This window comes from Xenopus laevis, chromosome 3L, assembly GCF_017654675.1.
Source record: "Xenopus laevis strain J_2021 chromosome 3L, Xenopus_laevis_v10.1, whole genome shotgun sequence".
NCBI classification, from domain to species: domain Eukaryota; kingdom Metazoa; phylum Chordata; class Amphibia; order Anura; family Pipidae; genus Xenopus; species Xenopus laevis.
In genome coordinates this window covers 133,553,084-133,576,304 of record NC_054375.1, presented here as the reverse complement: position 1 = coordinate 133,576,304, position 23,221 = coordinate 133,553,084, and the positions used below count along the sequence as shown (strand labels likewise).

Below are 23,221 nucleotides of genomic sequence, written 5' to 3'. Positions count from 1 at the left end.
CATGAATGATCAGAGCTCTCTGAGGAGCCTGCCCCTTAATGCAGCATCCGACAGCTCTCCCATGGCTCCCTGCAGTCTTTCTCACTTTCCCTCTCTCCATCTTGTCTGCCATTACCCAGGATCGCATGCACTCACTCCTTCTCAATTCTTCCATCCCATAATTTCCTTCTCCTCACACTTCTGGCTGTATCAGTCCCAAAATACAGTTGCAGTTTCTTCTATTTCTGTCCCAGAATTGTTTGCTTGCCCCAGCCTTCATGCACTGGCACTCTAACTCCATAGGTTTCGATTTCTAACCCAGAACTTATTGCTTTGCCCCTGTACGTGTATCTGTCCCAGAGTTTTTTCCTTCATACTGTGCCTTCTTCCTTTCCAGAAACGCCAGGACTCGATCAGGATCTCAGTGTGGAGTTAGCTCGTACCTCTAATAAATATCAACTTACCGCTATTCTCTCAAAGACAGTTGGGCAGCTTTGTTTGTGGCAGCGCAGTATAGAGGGGCCAGTAGGGCCTTAACTCATATGATTAAAAGTTTACAAAAGTTCACAAATAAGCATCATATACGACCTGTTGATACAAAAATTGCATCTGCAGATGCAGAGAAACACAAGAATCTGCTCCTCTGCTCCTCTGCTCCTCTGCTGGTCCAAGAGCTTGCACCCAGAAGTATTTCCCTTTGCTAGGGTGTACAGACACAGTGGATTTTGGTAATGAAATGTGAGATTTTGTGCCGATATCCCCCTTGTCTGCCTGCACCAGAGCAGAGGTAATGTTTCCAGCTGCAGGCACTTCTACCAAACTAAAGCTTGGTGTGGCCATAAGAGCTTCAGGTCAGGAGCAGTCATTTTTCATTACACCATTGCAGTTTTTTACGTGGGTACTGGGAGTTGTGCTGCAACTACAGGCGATGGGTTGCAGGTTTGGAGGAACAAATATACATAAAGATGTAAAGTGTTCCTGTCTCTGTCTTATCTTACTGCTGCCATCCTTGCTCTGCTCTGCCTGCTACTCTCCACTTCCTACCTGCTGCTCTGCACGACCCACTGTGTGCTGTTGTTCCTCTATGCACCCCTTGCGAACAATCCCTGAAACAATGTATTTATTTTATAATGCTCCATGACAGGGGGTGTAACTATATATAGAAGGCAGACCTTGTGATAGCTGGGGACCCAGGAGCTGCAAGGGCCCATGTGTAGTAGCACTGGCTGATAATGCAATTAATGTCTTATTTCAAAAACTCATGGGGCTCAAGAATGATCTTGCTGTGGGTTTACATCTAGTTACTCTGCTGCTCCAAGGCTTGGCAGTGCTTAATAGAGAGAGAGAGAGAGAGAGAGAGAGAGAAACAGTAACATCACAAACAGGTGTTAATTTAAAGGGGAACTCCACGCATAACTTAAGCTTTTTGAAAAGTAAGCATGATTTCAAGCAACTTTGCAATATACACCAATTAAAAAATATGCAGACTTTTCATGATTTTTAATGGTTTGAATCAGTTCCCTAAGCCTAGCCCCCTGCTCTTCTGCTGATCTTTCTGACTACTTTGCTGAGCTGGCTGACTACTGTTACTTTGTATCAACAGCCATCTGTCCTTAGCCTGCATCCTCCATACCCCCTGCACACGTGATTTTAATAAGGAACAGAACATCATAGTGCAATGCATTGTGGGTTATGTAGTTCCTGCATGCTGTCTGTAACCTGTGGAGAAGTTGTTACAATTTTAACATCAGTGTTTAGTCCCTCCTTCCCTGCCAGGATTTCAAATGATGCAGAAAGAGAAGAACTGTTAAACAGCTGGATTTTAGCATAGAACGTGGCATTTATTCATACGTTTTGAAGAAACAGGTAACTATTAGGGGTTTCAGTGTTATGTGGGCCTCTTCATCAAAATTTGGTTTGGAAGCCAGAGTCCCCCTTTAATAGTGTTAGATGATGTTGAAAATATACCTGCCTAACAATATATGACTTTACTGGAAGGTGATTTTTGTTCTGAAAAGATTGCAATCAGTGGAGTAACTAGATATTACTGATAAAGTATTTTTCAAGCCCCCAAAATGTCTAGAGGTTGACCAGTTTTACTAATATTTATAGAAATTGTATATGAATTAGGGCATCATGGGGCCTCTATACCTCCTGAGCCCCCTGCAGCCGCAGGGTCTGCTTCCTCTATAGTTACCATGGGTTTCCGCAGGAAATTTTCTAGGGGGGGACTAATATCTAATATCACATAGGGTAGCATCCCACTATAGATGAACCTATTCAGGACAATGCAGTAGTTACCTAAACAAGGCTTGCCTTGGGGTGGGAACTAGAAAAAATGTTTTGTGTTGTCGGTGTTCAATTTACAAACAATTTCTTAGAACTAGCTGGAGAGTTCAGGGTGGGGCAACTGCCGCATCTTACCTCCTTCTGCGGACACCCATGATAGTTACATCCCTGCTTGCAATCTATGGATTCCATAAGAGTCTCAATATCATATACCCTGAAAGTTGTTGTACATATAATGTGACTGCTCAAAAGAGGGCAGGAATGTGCTTCTATAGGGTTTTTTTCTCATGTGCCAAATTTATGAGTCTTGAGTACAGGTATGAAACCTGATAACCAGAAAGCTGTGAATTAAGCCCATTTTAAGAAAAAAAAACCCTTGTTCAAAATTCCCCAGGTCCAAAGCCTGAATAAAAGATCCAGTACCATTTTTTATTTTACTACCCCCCCAGGTGTGGTGTCAATGTTCTTCCACCCCAAGTCCTGATGCTCCATAAACACACATCCAACAAGCCACCTTCTTTCATGCTTATTTATTTAAAATATTTTATATTACAAATATTTATTTACAGTCTGGCCCTGTAGTTGCTGTATTTCCACAAACAGGACCATGCGATAAAGTCATTTAGTGCGGAGCAGGCACAATCCTGTAATAATGCCTGATCGTAAGTCTTTCCTTCATTCAAACCTGTTGCATTTTATACCCCCAGCACTTGAGTGCACTCAGCCGTCACGTGGGAAGTAGAATATAAAATATGCCTGTGTCCAAGAACAAGTAATTAGAGACACTGTGTGCTGAGGCCCCAATCAAAAATTAATTCAGAAATGTCCAACCTTCAGCTCAATTGGTTAACAGAAAGCAACGGGGTTGACTTAATAACATGGGTATTAACATGTCCCAGAGCCGTTACCAGTAACAGCCAATAAGAACTTTTCATTTCTAATGTGTTAGACTGATCACAGTTAATCATTGGCTGGTTGCTATGGGCGACTACCTACAGTGGGCCATTTTAGCACCTTTGTTAGTAAATTAGCCATGCTGTGTTTGTGCCACCTTCTTCAAAGTCCCGCTTTCATGACTGAATGTGAACCGACACTAATAGTATAAATAATTAGTGCATTCAAATCACTTTTAAAGCCCTTGTGGCTACATCAACAGTATATAGAGATCTGCATAGATGTATCTGTTTTACATACATACATAAATATATACAGTATAGTTGTGTAGTCTTTGCCCCTGCAACTGTGCAGGGAGTGGTAGTACCACAACACCAAGATCTCCCCTCTCTCCTCTGTACAAGTACTTGAATGCAAATCCATTGGACAGCTTTGGGAAAATCCTGCTTTCTAAAAGGGAAAGGGTTGCAGGCTCATCCCTTTAAAAGTGGACAGATATCAAATCCAATGGCTTATTAACAAATTATTTTGGAGGCCGTACTGGCCCACCGTGATACCAGGATAACTCCCGGTGGGCCCAGGTGTGAATGGGCTACTGCATCTAACCTATAGTATTTTATGGTCATGCCCTATTACTGTATGGAACAATGAGGCTGAATAGATGGAAGAATAGGATATAGTACATAAAGGGAAGTGACTAGAAGAATAAAGAGGTTGAGTGAGGAGAGAAGGACAATAGTTCAGTCTCTGGTGGGCCCCTGGCTTCCCAGTCCAACATCGCCTACAATAAAGGATAAATATTGCTGAATTTGTAAAATCTCTACAGAGCCAGGCATTGGGATGAGAACAGCAGCCCCCATGCAACTCTATTCTGCTTTATACAAAATACACTTCCAACAATGAGGAGGAAGCTTTTGCTGATGGAACACAGAGTCGGCTCCACATAAAATAGGGGCAGTTCCTAAACTTTTAAACCAAAAAGGCAGATGAGAAGAGCAGCTAAACGCGACAGACGTTACAGAGAAAGGTAAAATAAGGGCAGTTCAGGTTGATTACCTTTAAACAATGTGTAGTGTTTCCTGCCAACATTTTTCCAGGTTTTAATTTGGGGCATTTGTAAAGGCCTTCAGGAGGAGACAAATGGGCTGCAGTTGGTATGTTTCCTCCTAGGTCCAGCACTTGCTGAGCTCTGGCTAGTGCAAACTCCATTTATTATTTGGTACACTCTTGATCTGTGCCTCTCCATCTATTGTTAACCTAATCTCAAAGCATCCACTGCAGGTTGTTGTAGCAGAGATTGAGAATCTCCATGTGCAGTATCAGATTCAGCCTCCTATGGACCATCAGAGAAGCGGCCACTGAGGCCCCACTTGTAGACAGAACTAAATGTAATTGTTTTCATATAGATCTATGGTGCAATTAATAAATTGAAATTTTCATTGGCTGGAGCCCACCAGGAGATCCTGTGCTACCCCAGCAAGTCTGACCCTGGCCATGTGTACCATCATCCTCAGAATCAGCAGGAAAATCTACACATTGTTAAGGTAATGGAGGCAACTGAACTCTTATCATTTTCAGTTGTTATATGCCCAAATATATATGTATGTATTCCATTGTACATGGCCCTATTCATATTCTACGTTTGTTCGGCTGGCAGAAGCACTTGCTGCAAGGTTTTTTCCCTTTTTCTTTGGCGGGGTCATCTCTTCTGTTAACAAATATGTCCCACAGTCCAACATAGTCCAAGAGTAGGGGTTAACAATAGTCCATGTTTACTACACTGTTCTTGTTACAGTGTTGTTTTATATGCTTGCAGTTGGTGGGTTGCCATGGTTAGGTTTGTCCACCATTAAGCCTCTTTCCCAGGGCTTGGTTGCTTTGTTGATGATGCTACTCACTGGTCTCCATGAAGACTACATAAGGTCATAGGCTCCTGCCGTTGTGGGAGGAGGTGCAGTCCTTGTGGCAGAGCTGTAGTAATAGGGAGAGCCTGAGAGACAACCCAAAAAAAAAAAACATTATTAGGAGGTGGAATGGATAAAGTATTTGTTGTTAATAAGTCTAATTGATCAATCATTAACATCTCATGCAAGTGTGTCATGAAGGAAAAAGAGAAGATGGTGAAGACAAACAGATTTGTGTTCTCTCGCCTGGAAACTAGTAATATTTCATCAAAAATATAACCATGAAATAATAACACATCTCTAAATAACATATCCTGGTGATGTCTGGTTTCACTGAAATGCAGTGTCAAGGTCAAAGATAGACAAAGTAATCCATAGTTTGGCACCTACATTGAAGCAGATATGACATTTCATAAGCAAATGTTTGCCCATTCCCATAAAATATTATACCACTGCTACAATAGGCACCAATTTTCACTACCCAGAGACTATTATCCCACTGTTACTATAGGCACCATCTCTCCCTACTATACCTGCTATCCCACAGTCACACTCCCTTCCCAGAGACTATTATCCACTGTTACTATAGGCACCATCTCTCTCTACTATACCTGCTATCCCACAGTCACACTCCCTTCCCAGAGACTATTATCCAACTGTTACTATAGGCACCATCTCTCCCTACTATACCTGCTATCCCACAGTCACACTCCCTTCCCAGAGACTATTATCCCACTGTTACTATAGGCACCATCTCTCCCTACTATACCTGCTATCCCACAGACACAGTCCCTTCCCAGAGACTATTATCCCACTGTTACTATAGGCACCATCTCTCCCTACTATACCTGCTATCCCACAGTCACACTCCCTTCCCAGAGACAATTATCCCACTGTTACTATAGGCACCATCTCTCCCTACTATACCTGCTATCCCACAGTCACACTCCCTGCCCAGAGACTATTATTTACTAGGAAAATTATTGTTAGTGTTTTACTTTCTACAGTATAAAGCTAGAAGAAGCCTAGACAGCAAATTTCAAGACATAACTTGCTCATGTTTGGTGCTACACATTACCCCATTAAATGTACCTTTACTTAAGTCATTTTCCCTACTATAACTTTTCCCTACTATGACTGACAGACAGCTTTTCTTTAATGTGTTCATTTGCTTTCTGCAGTTGCCTTGGACACCTTGAAAAATCTCCAGTATAACTTTAATTCAGGTTGAGCATCTTAACATCATTGTACTGCACCATCACTCCTTTCCATTATGTTTCCACTCTGTTACAGTGCATTTGTTACATACCTAGAAGGCTGGAGCTGGGGAAGCGCCAACTGTCTCCGTATGCTGCATAAGCCCCATGGCTGTAGGCATTTGCAGAGTAATCACCTCCTGCTGGGAGAACAAGAAGGTTAGACTGAACAACTGGGGATGGGGGGGGGGGGGGTGATATGAAATCTCGGTAATAATGGGGGTAATAGCTATCCCATGTGGCCCCCTGCTACACACTGATCCTTGCAATGTAAAACTCTAATTTCCCTCCATTTACACTAAATTGTATGTATCTGACAGATGGAACACAGACGCAAATACAGTTGCTGCTTTATAACTACAGGCTTTCGTTTTCGTTTGGGCTAAACTACGCTTGATTGCCTTTAAGGTGGGAGGGATAAACAGGAGTGAGATAATATAGAGAGCAGGTGGGACACCAGGCCCTGACTGGGAATCGGTGGGTTCTGGCAAATGCCAGAGGGGCTGCTGTAAGTTGCCATAGACACTCACTATTACTTGGGCTTGTTTGGGCCCCTGTGTAATTGAAATACCAGGGCCTATTTGTACACTGACACTAATATTGTACAGCCTCAAATGCCATCAAATCCTGAGGTAAATTCAATAAGATTAGCGGGGCAGATTATCTCACTATAAACCAGAGACATCCCAGGATGAGAGAGAGGACATATGGGGACTTGTGTACACATATCTAATAAAATCTATATCCACATCACACTGCGGCCATGCAAATGATAGAGGAGAGGGAAAAGATGTGTCTCTCTCTCTCACACACACAGTTAAAATATAACTGCTCCTTTTTTATTTATCTTGACCAATCTCATTTCACGCTCCAGGAGAGGAAGGAGTGTGTGCACGCGGGTGTGCGGCGGCTGGGGAGGGGAATATAAGTGCTTTATATTTTTAACGCTGCATTAAGCGCGTCTCCGTGGTAACGCAGTAAGACGCTGGCTCAGCAGGTTCCAGAGCTGTGGGGACTTTTGATTTTTTTTTTCCTTGCCTGATTCTCTCATTTAAATGTACCTGCAAAGGTCACCCAGGGCCAGTCCTGTAAGCTCACCTCAATCTCTTCCCTGGCCTTTCTTTATTGGCTGTGTGTGTGGCAGTGGTGTAACTAGATCTTATTAGGCCCCACAGCAAATTCAATTTAGGGCCCCAATATATTGATAAGTTGGCCTATTCTACCAAGATATATTAAAATTGCTAATGCCCCTAACTTTTTACTTATCCCTCGTGCAGATTCAGGGATCGGAGTTCACGGCAGCCATCTTCCAGGTCTTTGTGTCTTCTTCCGGTGCTTCGGCATTTCCGTCAATATCAGCGCATGCGCAGTTGTCGCAAACCGGAGAACTGGGCTCCAACTGCGCATGCGCTTCCACACCAGTCTCATTCTCAGATTACCGAAGACCCACAAGATGGCTGCTGTGAACTATGATCCCTAAATCTGCACTGAGGGGTAAGTAAAAAGTTAGAGGCATTTGCCTGTGGTAGCAGCTAGGCTAGGGGAGGGGGAGGAGGGTTTGTTTCTCCTTTAAAAAGGTTGTTCACCTTTACATTAACTTCTAGTATGATGTAGAGAGTGATATTCTGAGACAAGTTTTGCTTTTTTTTATTATTTGTGGTTTTTAACTTTTTATTCAGCAGCTCTGCTATTTCAGCCATCTGGTTGCTAGGGTCCAAATAACCCAATTAATTCATTTACTCAATCAATTCATTGATTTAAATAAGAGACAGGAATATGAATAGGAGAGGACCTGAATAGAAAGATGAATAATAAAAAGTAGCAATAGTAACACACTTTGTTGTTCACCATCAAATTAACTTTTAGTATGACGTAGAGAGTGATATTCTGAGACCAATTGCGGTTTTATTTTTTTATTATTTGTATTTTTTTGAGTTATTCAGCTTTTTATTCAGCAGCTCTCCAGTTTGCAATTTTAAGCAATCTGGTTGCTAGGGTCCAAATTACCATAGTAACCATGCAGTGATTTGAATAAGAGACTGCAATATGAAAAGGAGAGGCCTGAATAGAAAGATGAGAAATAAAAAGTAGCAGTAACAATACACTTGTAGCCATGTTGAGTTTTTGTGTTTTAGATGGGGTCAGTGACCCCCATTAGAAAGCTGGAAAGAGTCAGAAGAAGAAGACAAATAATAATTGAGTGGGCAGAGCTAGCTTCCATCACGTAAACCATATATGTCATGCCCAACAGCCATGATTAACTTGGGCATTTAATGTCAGGGTGGGCTTTAGCCCTGGGACCCCACTTATTATTGTAAGGACCAAATGACGGGGAAAAATACCAAAGAACGTCGTGCAAAACCAACTGATTCTGTTTAATGCTTTTTTTTCCATCTTTCGCCAAGTTTACCCAGTATTTATTTACTTGTGACACTGGATACAAATTTCTCATCTGACAGATATAAAATTTCAGCCATTTTCGTTGTCCATTGGCTGATCATACCCTGTGACCTGGTGCGGGAATTTTCTATCATCTAATTCCCATAAAATATTTTATACAGGTATGGGATTCATTCTCGGGAAATCCATTATCCAGAAAGCTCCGAATTACGGAAAGGCTGGACTGCATTTTATCCAATTAATTCAAATGTTTTAAAAACAATTTGATTTTTCTCTGTAACAATAAAGCAATACCTTGTACTTCATCCGAACTAAGACAGAATTAATCCTTATTGGAGGCACAACAAGTCTATTGGGTTTATTAATCAATAGTTTTTAAGTAGACTTAAGTTATGAAAGAACTATTATCTGGGAAAACCCCAGGCCATGAGCATTTTGGATATGTATAATACCCATATTTCAACATTTTAGTCTAAAAAAAATATGAAAAAATTGTGTGGCCATGTCACCTCTGCCCTTGCTGCACCGGTGGTAGTTCATACCCCAGATTCTGCATTATCGTCCACTTACCAGCTACCATTCCAGCAATTGCAGAGGAGGCATAATTTCCTTGCCCACTGGGTATGTGAGGTGGGTATCCTGGCAATGTGGCTCCAACTACATCACGGCCTGCACAGAGAAGAAAAACATAATAATGGTTGTACCATTTTGGAAGTGAGGGTGAAAGGAATATGCAAGTAAGAAATGAATTCAATTAAGAGCCCACTAAGACTGCCATCAGAACTCAATTCACCCCCATGCTACTTAGTTAGCAGGTCCTTGCCTCCAAGGGGGCCTGAGTACTTGTACCCTGGCTCTGCCATGATTTAGAAAACAAACTGCCCACTCAAATAGAACATACCTGACCAAGATGGGAAAGGACAAGGTGCTCCAGAATACATTGTAAATGACTCACCGAGTAGAAAAAGTGGTCCGGGTGCTCCAGCCCCAGAGCCCCAGCTTTAGGGAGCGGCACAGCAAAGAAGAAAGTAGGGCCGACCAGCACTCAACGGATCCACAGGACCAGGGAGATTGAATTAAAAGAATATTTTATTTACATATTCATCCATGGATGGAGATGCAGATTTATATACTTTCAACTTTGTATAAATAAAATATTCTTTTGATTCAATCTCTCTGGTCCTGTGGATCCGTTGAGTGCCGGTCGGCCCTACTTTCTTCTTTGCTGTACCTGACCAAGACCCTGATCCTTCCCAACCACACCCTGCTACATCAAAACCCCTCCCATCTTCCCTGCAAGTTATACTCCTTTTCCAGTCTACACCACTGTTTATTAAAAAACAAACAATGAAGCACACACTCTCTATAGCTGGGTCCCTGGCATTTTTACAGTCATACCTGAGGCCACATGGCTTGTGAACTGGCCATACACAGATGGGTGTGAAAAAGCGCTGAAGGATGGCGCTGAGCATCCTGAGCTGATTGGCTGCAGATCCAGGAAGGTGGGGCTACATAAAGATGAAGGGGTGGAGCTAGCGCTGGAGCTGTCTGAAGCCTCTTGTTTAATGGAGAAGGCTGTGAATTCTACAATGAGGGTGAGTGAAATGTATGAGAATGATGAGAAAATTAACAGCAGAAAAATGTTTTAAAAATTTGAAAGAAAAAAATGCAGATGGAAAATTGATGAATGGGTTCTTCCTGTCTCTCCCTGTGAATTATTTCTTTATTCCTCAGCCCTTTGAAGTTTTTCATTAACTAAATACTAATTAGAGACTTGAAAGATTGGTTTTCCATTCCCAATGCTTCTCATGACAAGCAAGTCAAGACATTGGATCATTTGTTGGAGATTTACTGGGCTGTCTGTTCTAGTTTTTGATATTCCCGTTGCCCAAGCAAAAGGGACAGTGATAGCCAACTAAACATAGCAAAGCGCATTATATTCACTCTAGAGTTAACCAATATCATAATCCACAACTCTATCAGTTCAGATCTCCTATCGGTTGCAACTGCCCTAGTGACATACAGAGACCAATCAGCGAAGAGCATTGAAAACAACCAGTTGCTATGGGTTACTAGACATGGGCAAACATTGCACCTTTTATCATATTTTTTTCACATTTAGCTTTCCATAAACAGCAACTTTGACTCTATACAAATGGGGTATCCTAATAAAAGTGTAAATTTTGCTCCAGCTCTAGTAACCCATAGCAACCAGTCAGATCAACTGATTAGTAAGTTCTGCCTGCTGAATAGGTCCAGTTTGTTTTAATGGAATACTTTAGATACTTGCATATAAAGTTTCTGCTTAAGTTTCTGCTTAAGTTTCTTTGGGCACCTACCAGATAAAGCAGAATATCCTTGGTGGGTCGAGAGGTTTCTGCCAATTGTGGTGTTTGTGGAAGTCAGTGATGATTTTCCATCATCCAATGAATTGTTGAGCAGGGGTAGGGTATATAGAGCCTGAAACAGAGAAACATATACTTGAAGGAGGAAAAAGAAAACGAATGAGGGTAGGAATCTCCATCTCTGCTCTATACACACCTGTTCTGTTTTGCTGTGAGTGGAAGAAGAGTAGGATTCCGGGAAATGTTGTCTCTGGAAGTGACACTCCAGGGCGTCTAGAGGGTGGTGCCCATAAGCCTCCGTACGGAGCTGTTTCCTACTGATCCCCACACTGCCTTGAGAGTCAATACTCAGCCTGCAGCTCTCCTGGTCACCTGCGGAGTGGCAAATACTTAGTTACAGGTATATATACATTCTACCCAAGTGCATCCTCATATGGTATATCCAGGAACAATGGCTGGGGCACACACACATATATATATAAATGTTGTCTGTAGGACTAAGATGGATATCACACATGTCTAGTAAGGAATTCATTCAGGCACTGGCTCTAGTTATTTTCATTCACATAAACTGAAAATATCTGTAAATCATGTAATTCCAGATAATGAGGTAACAATTACTTTGGGTTTCATTTAGGACGAAAAATCCACAGAGCTTTATATTTAATTTTCATACATTCAGAGCTGGGACCCAAATGTAAATGTTTTCATAATTTTAGTTGGCAATGTATTCTAAGCCATTGCTATTAAACGCAGTAGTTACCTGTGATTTGCTATTCTCTGCACTGCTGGTTCTTACTAAAGGTACAATGTTGCATTCATCAGCTCTGCAACCAAAACTCCACATAGGCATGGAACTATAACGCATTCAGCAACTTCAATACTGGTAAAAAGTTTTTACTGTTTCTCACTCATTGATCCATAACTGCTGGCTTTAGCTGAATATTGAATCCTCCGCAATAGAATCTGGCCAATGCAATATCAGCTCTACTGATTTACAATTGTAAGGGTTTAGACTCCATGTATCTGGCTGCTATGTATTTTATCATATTGGAACCTTGCAAAAAAAAATGCTGGGATTCAGCCAAACCCTGATCCAAATCCTTAATGGCCTGTTTGTGTATAGTACATGTCTACATTTTCCAAAGAGTCAGAATTTGCGATTAATTTAAAAATAAAAAACAATACCACCGTACTGAGGTATTACATTCAAGAAACTTACTGTCATCAAGTTTGCGCTTTCCATCTGCGCTGGGCTGCGTGATCCCCAACAAACCACTGATGGAATACGTGGATCCCAGGGAGTCTGAATGGGGAGACTCAGGGGGTGTCACTGTTGAACTAGGGACTGAAGAGCACAAAGTAAGATACACAATGTGTATAGTTGAACCCACTTACTAACATTCATTTAATATTTTTTTGCAGATTCTTGATTCTGCCACTAGGGGGATTAGGAACAAATGCTATCAGCAGAAATGACTGTCTGCAATAGTCCTCGGAAAATGGCATTGCTGCAAAGCACATTGCTAAAAGTATTCCAGCAAAGTAAATGGACACATGCAGACATTTGGGAATATTTTTTGCATGCAACTGAAGTCTTAGACACGTTTAATACAATGGAAGTTGGTGTAAGTGAGTTACAATGGCATCTTAAAGCTGTCAGGAAAAAAATATTAATTCTCTTGTTACTCTTGTTATGCTGCCAAGTTGTATTTTAGTTGTAGTGTTATGGGGGGGGGCACTGGTCACTTACTCAGAGTTTGTCCTGGGCTCAGTGATTTTACACAGCTCTCCATGGGCAGGTTAAAAAGTTGCTGTACTTTAGTGCGTATGATTCTGTTGGGGTGGAGAGAGAGGACATAGAGTTAATTCTTACCATTTACATACGCACACACATTTCACCCTAGACAGATGCTATGTTGATGGTGATATCTCTGTTCTAGTTACAAGACAACATCTATGGCAATGACAAACACTGAAACACTCTCTTTGCCCCACCTGTTGATAGAGCTGACACTGGGAACTGTGTCATTGTCGCACACCCCGTCTGTCAGCAGCCGGTCCCTGATTTCCCAGGCAAACATTGTTGGGTTCTGGCGTTTGTAATCTCCGATTTTCTCCACCACTTTGGGGGTGGCAACCTTGGGCTTGGAACCTCCAATGACACCTGGCCGGATACTGCCTGTCTCATAGTACCTACTCCAATACAGAAAAAGGTATAATTACCCAAAACCAGACGTGGGTCCCTCATACCTAGAGGCTTATCACATGGCCAACCACCAACCCCTTATTCCTTGTTTTAACCATGTTTAACCGTGGATTGGTTCTGCCATCAGTCTGGCAGGTTAGAAAATCCCTTCAGGCAAGGACAACATTGATGTAATCCTCTCCCAACAGGTCGCCCTAGGCACCCAAAATGAATGGATCATCCCACTGCATTGGTAACCAAGTCAGGTAAAGATATGCTTGACAAACTAATGGATCTGAGTGGATGCTCAGCTTTATTGGATATGATTGTTGGTAACTCTGAATCATGGTAACCAGACCTCCCCATTAATGGTATACATATATTAAAATATACGGGGTCATAGACTGTTTCCTTTACAGACCAGAGCAATTAATCTTCTGAGTTAAAGGGAAAATCACAACCTTATTTGTTCAGATATATAAAGGGACAAGTTCTACGACCAATCTAATGCCTAGGCTGAGGCCATCTGCTTTACACTGTTACCATATTCTGGTTCCTTACCTGCCCAAAATTTTGCTGACACAGCCATGACTGACTCTGAGCTGTCGTGAGATGTCACAGGGACGTACCCCCTGGTGCGCCAGGTCAACAATCCGCTGCCTCACCACCTCTGGTAGAGGTCGTCCATTCACAAAAGCCCCACCTAACTGATTCAAACCTCCGTGACCTGAAAGGGCAGAAAAATATGTTGTTAGGGAAGGACTGGCTCATAATGGGAAATCTGCCTGTTTTACCCATAGATACAGGTGTTTGTATAATTCTACCAATATGTAGGATAGGGTGAGATGTAGAACTAGTTGCCTAGAGAAGTTGACTAACTCTATTGCATTAATGAGCCAAAGATTGCACCTTGGCCAAGTTTTTGTTGCTCTCTCTATCGTGGAGCAGGTTCTTTTTAGAGTGAAAATAGAGTTCACCAGAGGTGAATAAGGTATATCTTGGATTTTAGGAGCATATTGAGCAAATATTAAAGTTCATTGGTTTTGCCCCTTGATAAATATGAAAAATTTATACCCTGACAATCATATATAAGCGAAGAGCTGTGAAATGTCCCTTTGTTGTGGTGACCTCTGTTTTCATCTTTTAATAAATATGCCCCAAAGTATGAGCTAATCAGAAGAGGAAAACTGTCTGAATGCAGGTATCCATGTTGGGGGAAATGTAAACATTTTTTGTTCTAAACAGCCTCCAATAATGTGCATATATATGTATAGTTCATGAATGCCTTGCACCCGTCCCTCTGCTCTATACTTTTAATTAGAGATAATAACTGGTGTGCACATGGCTTAGAGTTAATTTAATTGAACGCTGGGTTTATTATGTATTTTATTATATATTATCTGTTTCATATATATGTATATTAAAAGTTTGCATTAGTCTAGACCCCCCCCCCCCATGGGGCCTCCTGCTATTGGAACCCTAATCTTGCACCTGTCTCTACCAACATTGGCAGTTTGTTAGGCAGAGTGGAACTGAACAGTCAGACATCAGTGTATTGTGTATATTACATGGATTGATCGATTGAGTTGCTGACCTATATTGAAATTGCTGGCAGGTCCTGAGAAGCCCCTCTCTGTGGTCAGCTCTGTGAACAAATGCACTGTTTAGATACATCACAAGTGAATCTGATAAAGTAAGTTAGAGGCATGTAGAGACACACAAGGAAACATAATCAATAAGATAAGGAAAATAGAGGGGGGCACCAGGGACTGGCCATAGGGTTTTAGTTTGCTTCTCAGTTGGCCAGAGAAACAGACATTTAAGGTGGCCATAGACGTAACAATTACGATCTTTCTTGGAAAAGATCTTTCCAAGAAAGATCGTTCATTTCAATACACATGTGTAGAGTGTAGAATCGTCAGATATACAGGTAGATATACAGATAGAAACAATAGAATTCTACCTGTGTCTGATGATTCAGCACTAACAATGACCGATGTTTGGGAGCCTTCAAAGGCACCCGATCAAAATTTTCCATCCTGCGCGATCAACGAGCCGACCAATATTCAAGTCTTCTGCCGATATCGGTCGCCTCTTTTCCCACCATACACGCATGACTATCGTACAAAAATTAGTTTTGTATGACATTATCTGTGCACCTATGGCCACCTTTAGATAGACATCCTAAAGCACATGCAGGATCAGTCAGGGGTGTAACCATAGAGAAATCAGACCCTGTGGTTGCAGGGGGCATAGACAGCCTAGTAAGGCCCTAATTAGTGAACAATTTCAATATATCTTGGTAGAATCTGTCAACTTGACAATGTTATAGGGCCCTATATTAAATTCAGGGGTAAATAACACCACTGGGGATGTAACAGCAGGTTCAAGAACTGGATTAGCATAAATGTGGAATATAGGCATTCAATGCCAACAAAAAGGAGTAAAAATAAAAGTGTAACATATGCAAAATAGAATGTTACCAAAGCATCCTGTAAAACTCCAAAAAGTACTGAGATGCCTATCCCAGCTTGCTTAGCTAGTGAGGTGCATATAGTTACTGGGACCACCCTGCCCTGACTAATGAAGACGAGATACAAAAGGAAACATCCAAAATCACCTGTTAGTGCTACCTCTTCCCATAGCAAAGTAAGAAAAGTGGTGACAAATGATTTTAGGTGTTCTGCCTCCATTGTTCTCTACTTGAGCACCATAAGTGTCAAAACATCCCTTGAGCCATAGGCCTTACACCAGGTATTGGCATCTAGGTGAGCGGTCTGGTGCTCCCATTAAGCTCCCAAGCCTGGGTCTGTGTACAAGCTATACAGGTTTGGGCATATTAAAACAGTTTTAACCAATCAGTCTTGAGAGGAAACTGTGCAACCTCTAAATAACTATTGGATTCAATGATTATTCGTATATATTTAAAAGGAAAAACCCCTTTCATTCCCAGTCGGCTCTTACTGTTAATGTACAACTTCCCAGTTCCAGGTGGAGTATTATTTCAGCCACTGGAGAGGTCGCTAATGGTTTCACTGGATCCAGCTCGCCTCCCACTGATTAGTACAAAGTTATTTAGTAATCAGTAGGAAAGCCCCTGCTTCCATTTTGCCCTACTGAATCATATTTCCAAGCCACTGTAACTTGAGAAGGAGTAACCTACTGTTTTGATGGCAGCAAAGTGGCCGATACACCTGATGTTTACTATCCCTAATAATATAGTATGGCTCCAAGCAGAACTACTAGTAAATCAGGGGCTTCAGGTGGCCCAAAGCATTCCTTTTGTTTGGACATCAGGGGGAAAAAAAACCTTTTGAAACACAACCTAAGGCTGTTATCTTATCTAAGGGCAATGGGAAATGGATGCTTTTGATTGCTACAATCTTCCCAGGGAAATCCAAATACCTTGAGCCAGTAGCAGTTGCACTCCTTCAATGTATGGGAATCACATCGCCTATGGCATGTAACTGTGAGTGTTACTAGGGAACGGCACTCTTTTAGGATATACTCCTGTTTATTCATGTGTACCAAGGGCAGAGTCATCCCCATACACTGCAAGGCTTATGTCACAGCACAAAGGACTAACTGCAATTTGTAGCTGGTTAGATATAGTATAATGCTCCCAACAGTAAATAATTACACCTATATCTATAGGACTCCGAGGAACAGCTACAAATATCCCTGTATGACACAGGTTATACTTAGTGCAGGAGTGATCCCTACTAAAAAAATGTTGTATGCTGCGGCGTAACTAGATATTATTGGGCCCAAAGCAAATCATTTTTAGGCCCCCAAAAGGTTGACTTGTTTTACCAATATTTACTGAAAATGTATATGAATGAGGGCCTTGTGGGGCCCCTATACCTCCTGGGCCCCCCAGCAACCGCAGGGTCTGCTTCCTCTATATCAGAAAACATCAAAGGAAGCTTGCACAGGCCTGGACCCACAATGTAGTAAAGCTGGAGTCAGATTGTAAAAGAGTAAAAAACTTATATTTTCTTCTCCATAATTAAGAACCAAGGCCTGACACGTTTCGTGTCTACCAGGGACACTTAGTCATAGGCTGAAACTTTTACAATCTGATCACAATGGCTTTTCTACTTTGTGGGTCCAGGCCTGTTCCAGCCTCCTCTGATGTTTTTCAGTGTCTGCTCCCTTTACTGAAGGTCTGGGGTGTGTGCACCCGAGCCCACCATGTTTAGGGGTAAGTTCACTCAACGCATTCAAATACAGCATATACTGGGTACATTTTTGTATAGTTTGCTTCCTCTATAGTTACACCCCTTCTATGTACTAAAAGAAGTCTGTTTATCTGATGGGATACAGGGGAGCAGAGAGCATCTCAGTGTTATACTGCACGCATACACAGTTTTTTGGGTTTTTTCCCCATAATATCCAGTGGTGTTCTGTTTTACCAATATATGTTGAAACTGCTCATTAATTAGGGCCGCAGGGTCTGCTTTGTCAATAATTATGCCTCTGAGCCACAGAGTTGCAGCACCTATAACAAAATGGGGATGAGCAGGGGTATAACTGTAGGCAAAGGCTCCTTGGGGATAAAGGGTGGAGGGCCCAGGAGAGGGGAGGTCCCAGTGACACCCTTATTACAAAGGAGGCAAAATTTTTGGGGGCCTCTAAAATAATTATGCTCTGAGGCCCAGTGATAGGTGATGGGGCAGAAATGTCTGTACAATGTAGTTCAACAGAGCAGAAAGAGGTGCAGGTAGATGTCGCCTAAAGGACTGAGTTTTTTGATGTTAATACAGGAATTCCGGTTTCGGGTTGGTTCTGATAAAGCAGAAAAAGGGGTAACAAGTGACACCACCAAACATTTGTGACTTCGGCCAGTCTGACCCGTTGTTGTCATCAATCTCAGAGCAGGGAAAGTGATCCTCATAAAGGCTCAGCCCCATCAGTTACCCACATCTCCCAGGTAATTGCGACGGTGACATATTTATTACCGGCAGTTGAATAAAACTTGCCCTTTCACTTTTGCGCCGATAAGAAGACCCGCATAAAGATCCCACTCTGTGTGAGAGTGTAATAAATATTAATAATGAAGAGAACGCGGTGCGATTCCCCCGAGAAGTTTTGGGTCGGGACATAATCATTTCAGATTCTTCCCAACAGCAGAGACAGTCATTTATTGCAGTGACTGGGCTGCGGGGATCGATTGCAAGTGCCACTGCCAAGTGCCATATCTCCTGGCTAACAACTCACTCTCTGTCCCTCGCTGCTACACAATCGCATCAGGCTTCCCCGACCTGCGATCCTCCAGCTGCTGCTTCACCTTCAGTCCAAGGAGATAGTCTGGGCTTTGTAGTTCCTAAACTCTTTACACTACAAAAAAATAGTGAGGATTCTATAGCACTTTATCGTTCATAAGAGCTTGCAATCCAATCCAAGTGCCCATCGCGCCACCCTCGCCATATTTTATTATAAAGGCAATTATTTCCCCTCAATGAAAACGATTCCACTCTTTATAGTTACTTATTTTCTGCATAACAATTCGTTGCTTCCTATTTGTTCAATTCGTTTTCACCTAGTGCTTTTTTTCTATAGATATAATTAGCAAACAGATTTATGAAGGAGTCTGTATATGTTCATCTGCTAAAATAAACAGCTCATTTGCCACTTGATCCATTAATTCCTAATCACCTAATAATTCATTAACCCACTGTCAAGCCTACGCCTCTCATTTTACATATTATTCGAAGGTGAAAAGGGTAAATTGTTTTTTTTTTTCTTCTTCTTGTTTTTCATTATATTATTGTCCTCAACCAATAAATATTTCCTGGCAAATTTCGGGAGTTGAAACCAATCTTTCCTCGCTGAATATTTATTTCATGACCCGTTTATTTCTGCCACCTGAGCAGATTGTACTTTAATTATTACTATATTATTATAATTTATAAATAACCTAAATCTTTTACAAGTCAATCATTATAACTAGAGGTTTTATATCTATCTATATATTTTATATAATTTACATTTACATATATTTACATAAAAATGTACATAAAAAATATCCTGTTTAGGAGTACCGACCTGCCATTATACGAATTCTACGAATTATAGTCATCCCACCAATACATAGATGCACAATTTTCCACAAAATTGTGACTAATGAACATGAAATTTAATTAATTGGGAAATTAACATTATTTAATATGTATAGTTTATATTAAGGCACAAATTAAATCAAGACTTTTAACCTTCCTTTCATACAGTCATTCCCTTAATTGGCTGTTTTCTATAGTGGCTACAGGTAACTTAAAATGGGACTATTTTGTGTTATACTGTTAAATATAAATAAATAAATATATATATATATATATGTGTGTGTGTGTGTGTTATAAACAACAAATATATATTTTTATAATAGCTGTTGTATATAGTGGCTACAGGTAACTTAAAATGGGACTATTTTGTGTTATACTGTTAAATATATTATATATATGTATATATATATATATATATATACATGTGTGTGTGTTGTATACAACAAATATATATTTTTATAATGTATACACACGTGCTTATGCTTTATATTATTCTGACCATTATACACATATACTGAATTACTAATGAGACAGGAAATGTGCATTAATTGATTGGCCAAATCAGTAGCACTTCCATTGTACTTAAATATATTTTATTAGCCTTTTGAGTGCTCCCACAACCCCCCTTATTGTATAATCTGATCATTATGCCACAATTATCACAGTTACAAAAATAATCTTTTTTTTTAGTTAAAGGGCAAGTCAACCCCAAAATAAAAATTTGCTTAATTAAAGAAAACATAAAGCAATTTTCCAATATGCATTCATTACAAATTGTCTGTGGGTTTTAAGTTATGTATTGCTATTGAAAGTAGCATTTTTTCTGTCCCTTTCTATTCTCTGCCCTGATGGCTCAGACTGTTGATACAATGTAAGACAAGGCAGCTGATTAATTTGCTGAGGAACCAAGACAACATTGTTTAAAAAGTAACAACCAATGCTGCTTTCAATATCAATTATTTTACAAATAACCTAAAAAGCCACTGAAAATTGCTTAGAATGATGTTTTCTTTTATTAGGCAAATTTTAATTATGGGGTTGACTTGCCCTTTAAACGATTGAACGTAGAAAAATTCAATCAAAGCTATTGTTTTCATTGTCAATCTGGTGGGCATTCCAAGCTGCGAAGAAACACAACACTGACCAACAGTAAATTGCAGCAGCGATCTCCCTTTCCCGTGTAACACGAGACGCAGCGACAGATAGGGAAAATATCCACTTTAAAAGAACAAGAAAGTACAGAGACGAAGTTGGAATAACATCCAAACAATGGTCCCCCCAGATCTTCCCCTCAAGCTGCATCCATCAGAGAGGCAGTTAAAGTGTCACCGAGGGGAGGGCAGCAATCATTTTGCAGCCAGAGAAATGATCTGCTAATTAACTGGCATTCACATCGATTCAAAGGCTGAAATAGGAATTCAATTGGCTCCCTTTCTCATGCACAAAGAAGGGAGATTTGCCAAAGATCGGCATGCACTAAATTAAGATGCAATAACATAGATAAACCGATCATAAATAATGGATATCACTACTGTGTTTTACTAAATGGATATTAATTTGCTTTCATTTTCCTCATTCTCACCCATATATCTATCAAAAGTTTACTTACGAAAAAAAGGATTATTTTTATAATTATTGATCTCATCCATGTGTACAGCAAAAAAAAAAAACACCTGATCATCAGAACACAACTAAAAACACTGGTGGAAAGAGCAAAGCCGGTCTCACAACGCGTTACGCAAAGCGCACGGTGTATCCACAGAAAAGATGGTTCTATCCATCAAAATCAAACGGGAACAGGTTTATAAATGGGACTGTTTGGGAATTATTTTAGATAATAATGTACAGGTTCCGTTTGAGAATCAATTGCTCAAAGCCTGGGTTTGGAAGTTTGTGGGGCCATCAATTCCAAATTGCTGGGGTTCAAAATGAACAAAGTATAATATGTAAGGAGCAGCCTAATCAACACGAATAAATCATACGACGGGGCTGGCAAATTGATCAGAACTGATAAATACTTATATATATATATCCAATTGGCAAATTGATCACGATTAACAAATATTAGTGTAACTGGTAAACTAATCAGAACCAGCAAATAATATAGTGTCATTGGCAGATGTATCCGAACCAGTAAATAAAATGAGGTGACTGGCAAACTAAAATTTAATTTAATACCAGAAGACAACTATATACCAGGGCTGATGTCTTGGGAAACCATCTGGATAAATATACAGAAGGGGAATAACCTGCAGTCATTAGGATACAGTCACCTGCTAATAAACGACCTAATTATTTGGCCCCTAAGCGCTTTCACTAACCAGCCCCAAACTTTGCCATCAATTCATTTTGATCAAACGCTGAGAATTACCGGTGTCCAGCCCCCAAAACACAGTTTTGTGTTAAAATGCTGCTGCTCCGTTGAACTGTGGCTTGGGGGGACTTTTTTCAGTTGCCCCCCATCTTTCCACTGGTCTGGCAGACTGAGTAACTAAAGTGCCAACATATTCCCCAGCGTTGTACAACTACCCCCCCCCCCTTAATTTTAACACCATTGCAATAACAATCAGTGAATACAAGATACAGGGTATAGGTTAAGGGATCCCCTGGGGCAGCTGAACACCTGGGACCCCAAATTATACAGAGATCAGGTCTGCGCTGCTCCTATTGTAGTCGCTTACAGGGGGCAGTGCTGGGGGAATTGATACATTGCAGAAATAGAGTGCAAGCTCACACTTGTCAATTTATCTGTCTGCAAGCTAGCGTGCAATTCACTCTCTTATGTCCCCCACTAGGTTAACCCTGGACCAAATCCATTTAGAGGTAACATCTGCCCGACCCTGTTATACATATATACTGTATATACTGTAAGCAGATCTACAGTGACACTCATTCACACAAACCCCAGCCATGCCAAAAAGCCCAACAAACCCTTAGAAAAGACACTGCCATCCTTCTCACCTGATCTGATGCTGCTGTTGGGCATCTTCTTCTGAGTCCCTGGTAAATCCACAGAGCAGCTCCTTGTAGCCAATGTCACCTGCGGGCAGGACAAACAGCTCACTCATTGGGCTGGGGGGTAAAATAGACAGGGCAAGGTCTGGGATGGGGCAAAGGAAGGGAGATCTTAAAGTGATGGCACTGCCACTCCTGTAGTCCTCTGCCAGGTTGGCATTGTAGGTCTGCCCAAAGGCTGGGGAGTTCTGCTTCCAAATTCCCACAGTTTGCAATTGGTCCAATTTAACAATACAATGTGATAGTATGTCAGTGTGTGTTAATAATCTCAACCCTTCTATAACCCCCCTATGAGTCTAAAATGATGTTGCATTTACATGTAAGTGCCAGTCAGAATAGATAGTAGATACAGTAGTTAGATTTTATAACGATCAGACAGCAAGAAGGAATGAAAGCAGAGGCACATACTCACTTTCATACACAGAGGCTGGACACAGACAGACAGACAGATGCTCACAGCAGTACCTTGTCTCTGGAGGATCCGGTCACCTTCTCTCACTGCTCTCACTTTCCCTGGAAGTTTGTTCTCATAGGACAAGGTGCTGGGAGTGGGCTTTATCCCATGGTGGGGGTCTCAGGGCTGAGTGGTACAGCTCTCAGAGCAGGGATTGGCTGCTGTTGCTCCAGGGGGTGCAGGGGGAGGGGAGTGCACATGGCTGGGTGATTTCAGGAGACCCTGTGTGTTTGTGTATGAGAACAGCCCTGTGTAGGGATAGGGGGGTAAACACAAGGTGCTGGGAGATCAGATAGAGATGTACAGGGGAGATTATGACTCTTGATCTTGACAGCAGCAGAGCAGGGACATAAAGATCCGCTCGTGTTATGACATGGAATCACTGCTTGATAGAGATAGAAACATAACCCTATTTATAACTAAAGCTAATTATCC

General features: G+C 41.2%; 1 protein-coding gene across 7 annotated transcripts; it reads right to left on the bottom strand.

Moving 5' to 3' along the window:
• Positions 1–2,783: 2,783 nt before the first annotated feature.
• On the bottom strand, positions 2,784–22,997 carry pax8.L (paired box 8 L homeolog). Of its 7 annotated transcripts, none has more exons than XM_018250798.2 (13): positions 22,745–22,997; positions 22,279–22,357; positions 14,850–14,900; positions 13,817–13,982; positions 13,066–13,266; positions 12,821–12,903; positions 12,290–12,415; positions 11,264–11,439; positions 11,062–11,182; positions 10,121–10,306; positions 9,293–9,391; positions 6,376–6,465; positions 2,784–5,152 (listed from the first exon to the last, which is right to left on the bottom strand). In XM_018250798.2, exons 1-13 carry the CDS (start codon positions 22,748–22,750, stop codon positions 5,076–5,078), a joined length of 1,461 nt encoding a protein of 486 aa, XP_018106287.1. In that variant the 5' UTR covers positions 22,751–22,997; the 3' UTR covers positions 2,784–5,075.
• Between the last annotated feature and the right edge of the window lie 224 nt (positions 22,998–23,221).

What these genes read in the sequence shown, in the direction of transcription:
- pax8.L (XM_018250798.2), bottom strand. An exon ending in TGCCAGCAATTTCAATATAG is followed by an intron (nt 13,983 to 14,849) that starts GTCAGCAACTCA and finishes CTGCCCTTTCAG; the next exon opens with GTCACGGAGGTTTGAATCAG. An exon ending in GTCAGCAAAATTTTGGGCAG is followed by an intron (nt 13,267 to 13,816) that starts GTAAGGAACCAG and finishes TCTGTATTGGAG; the next exon opens with TAGGTACTATGAGACAGGCA.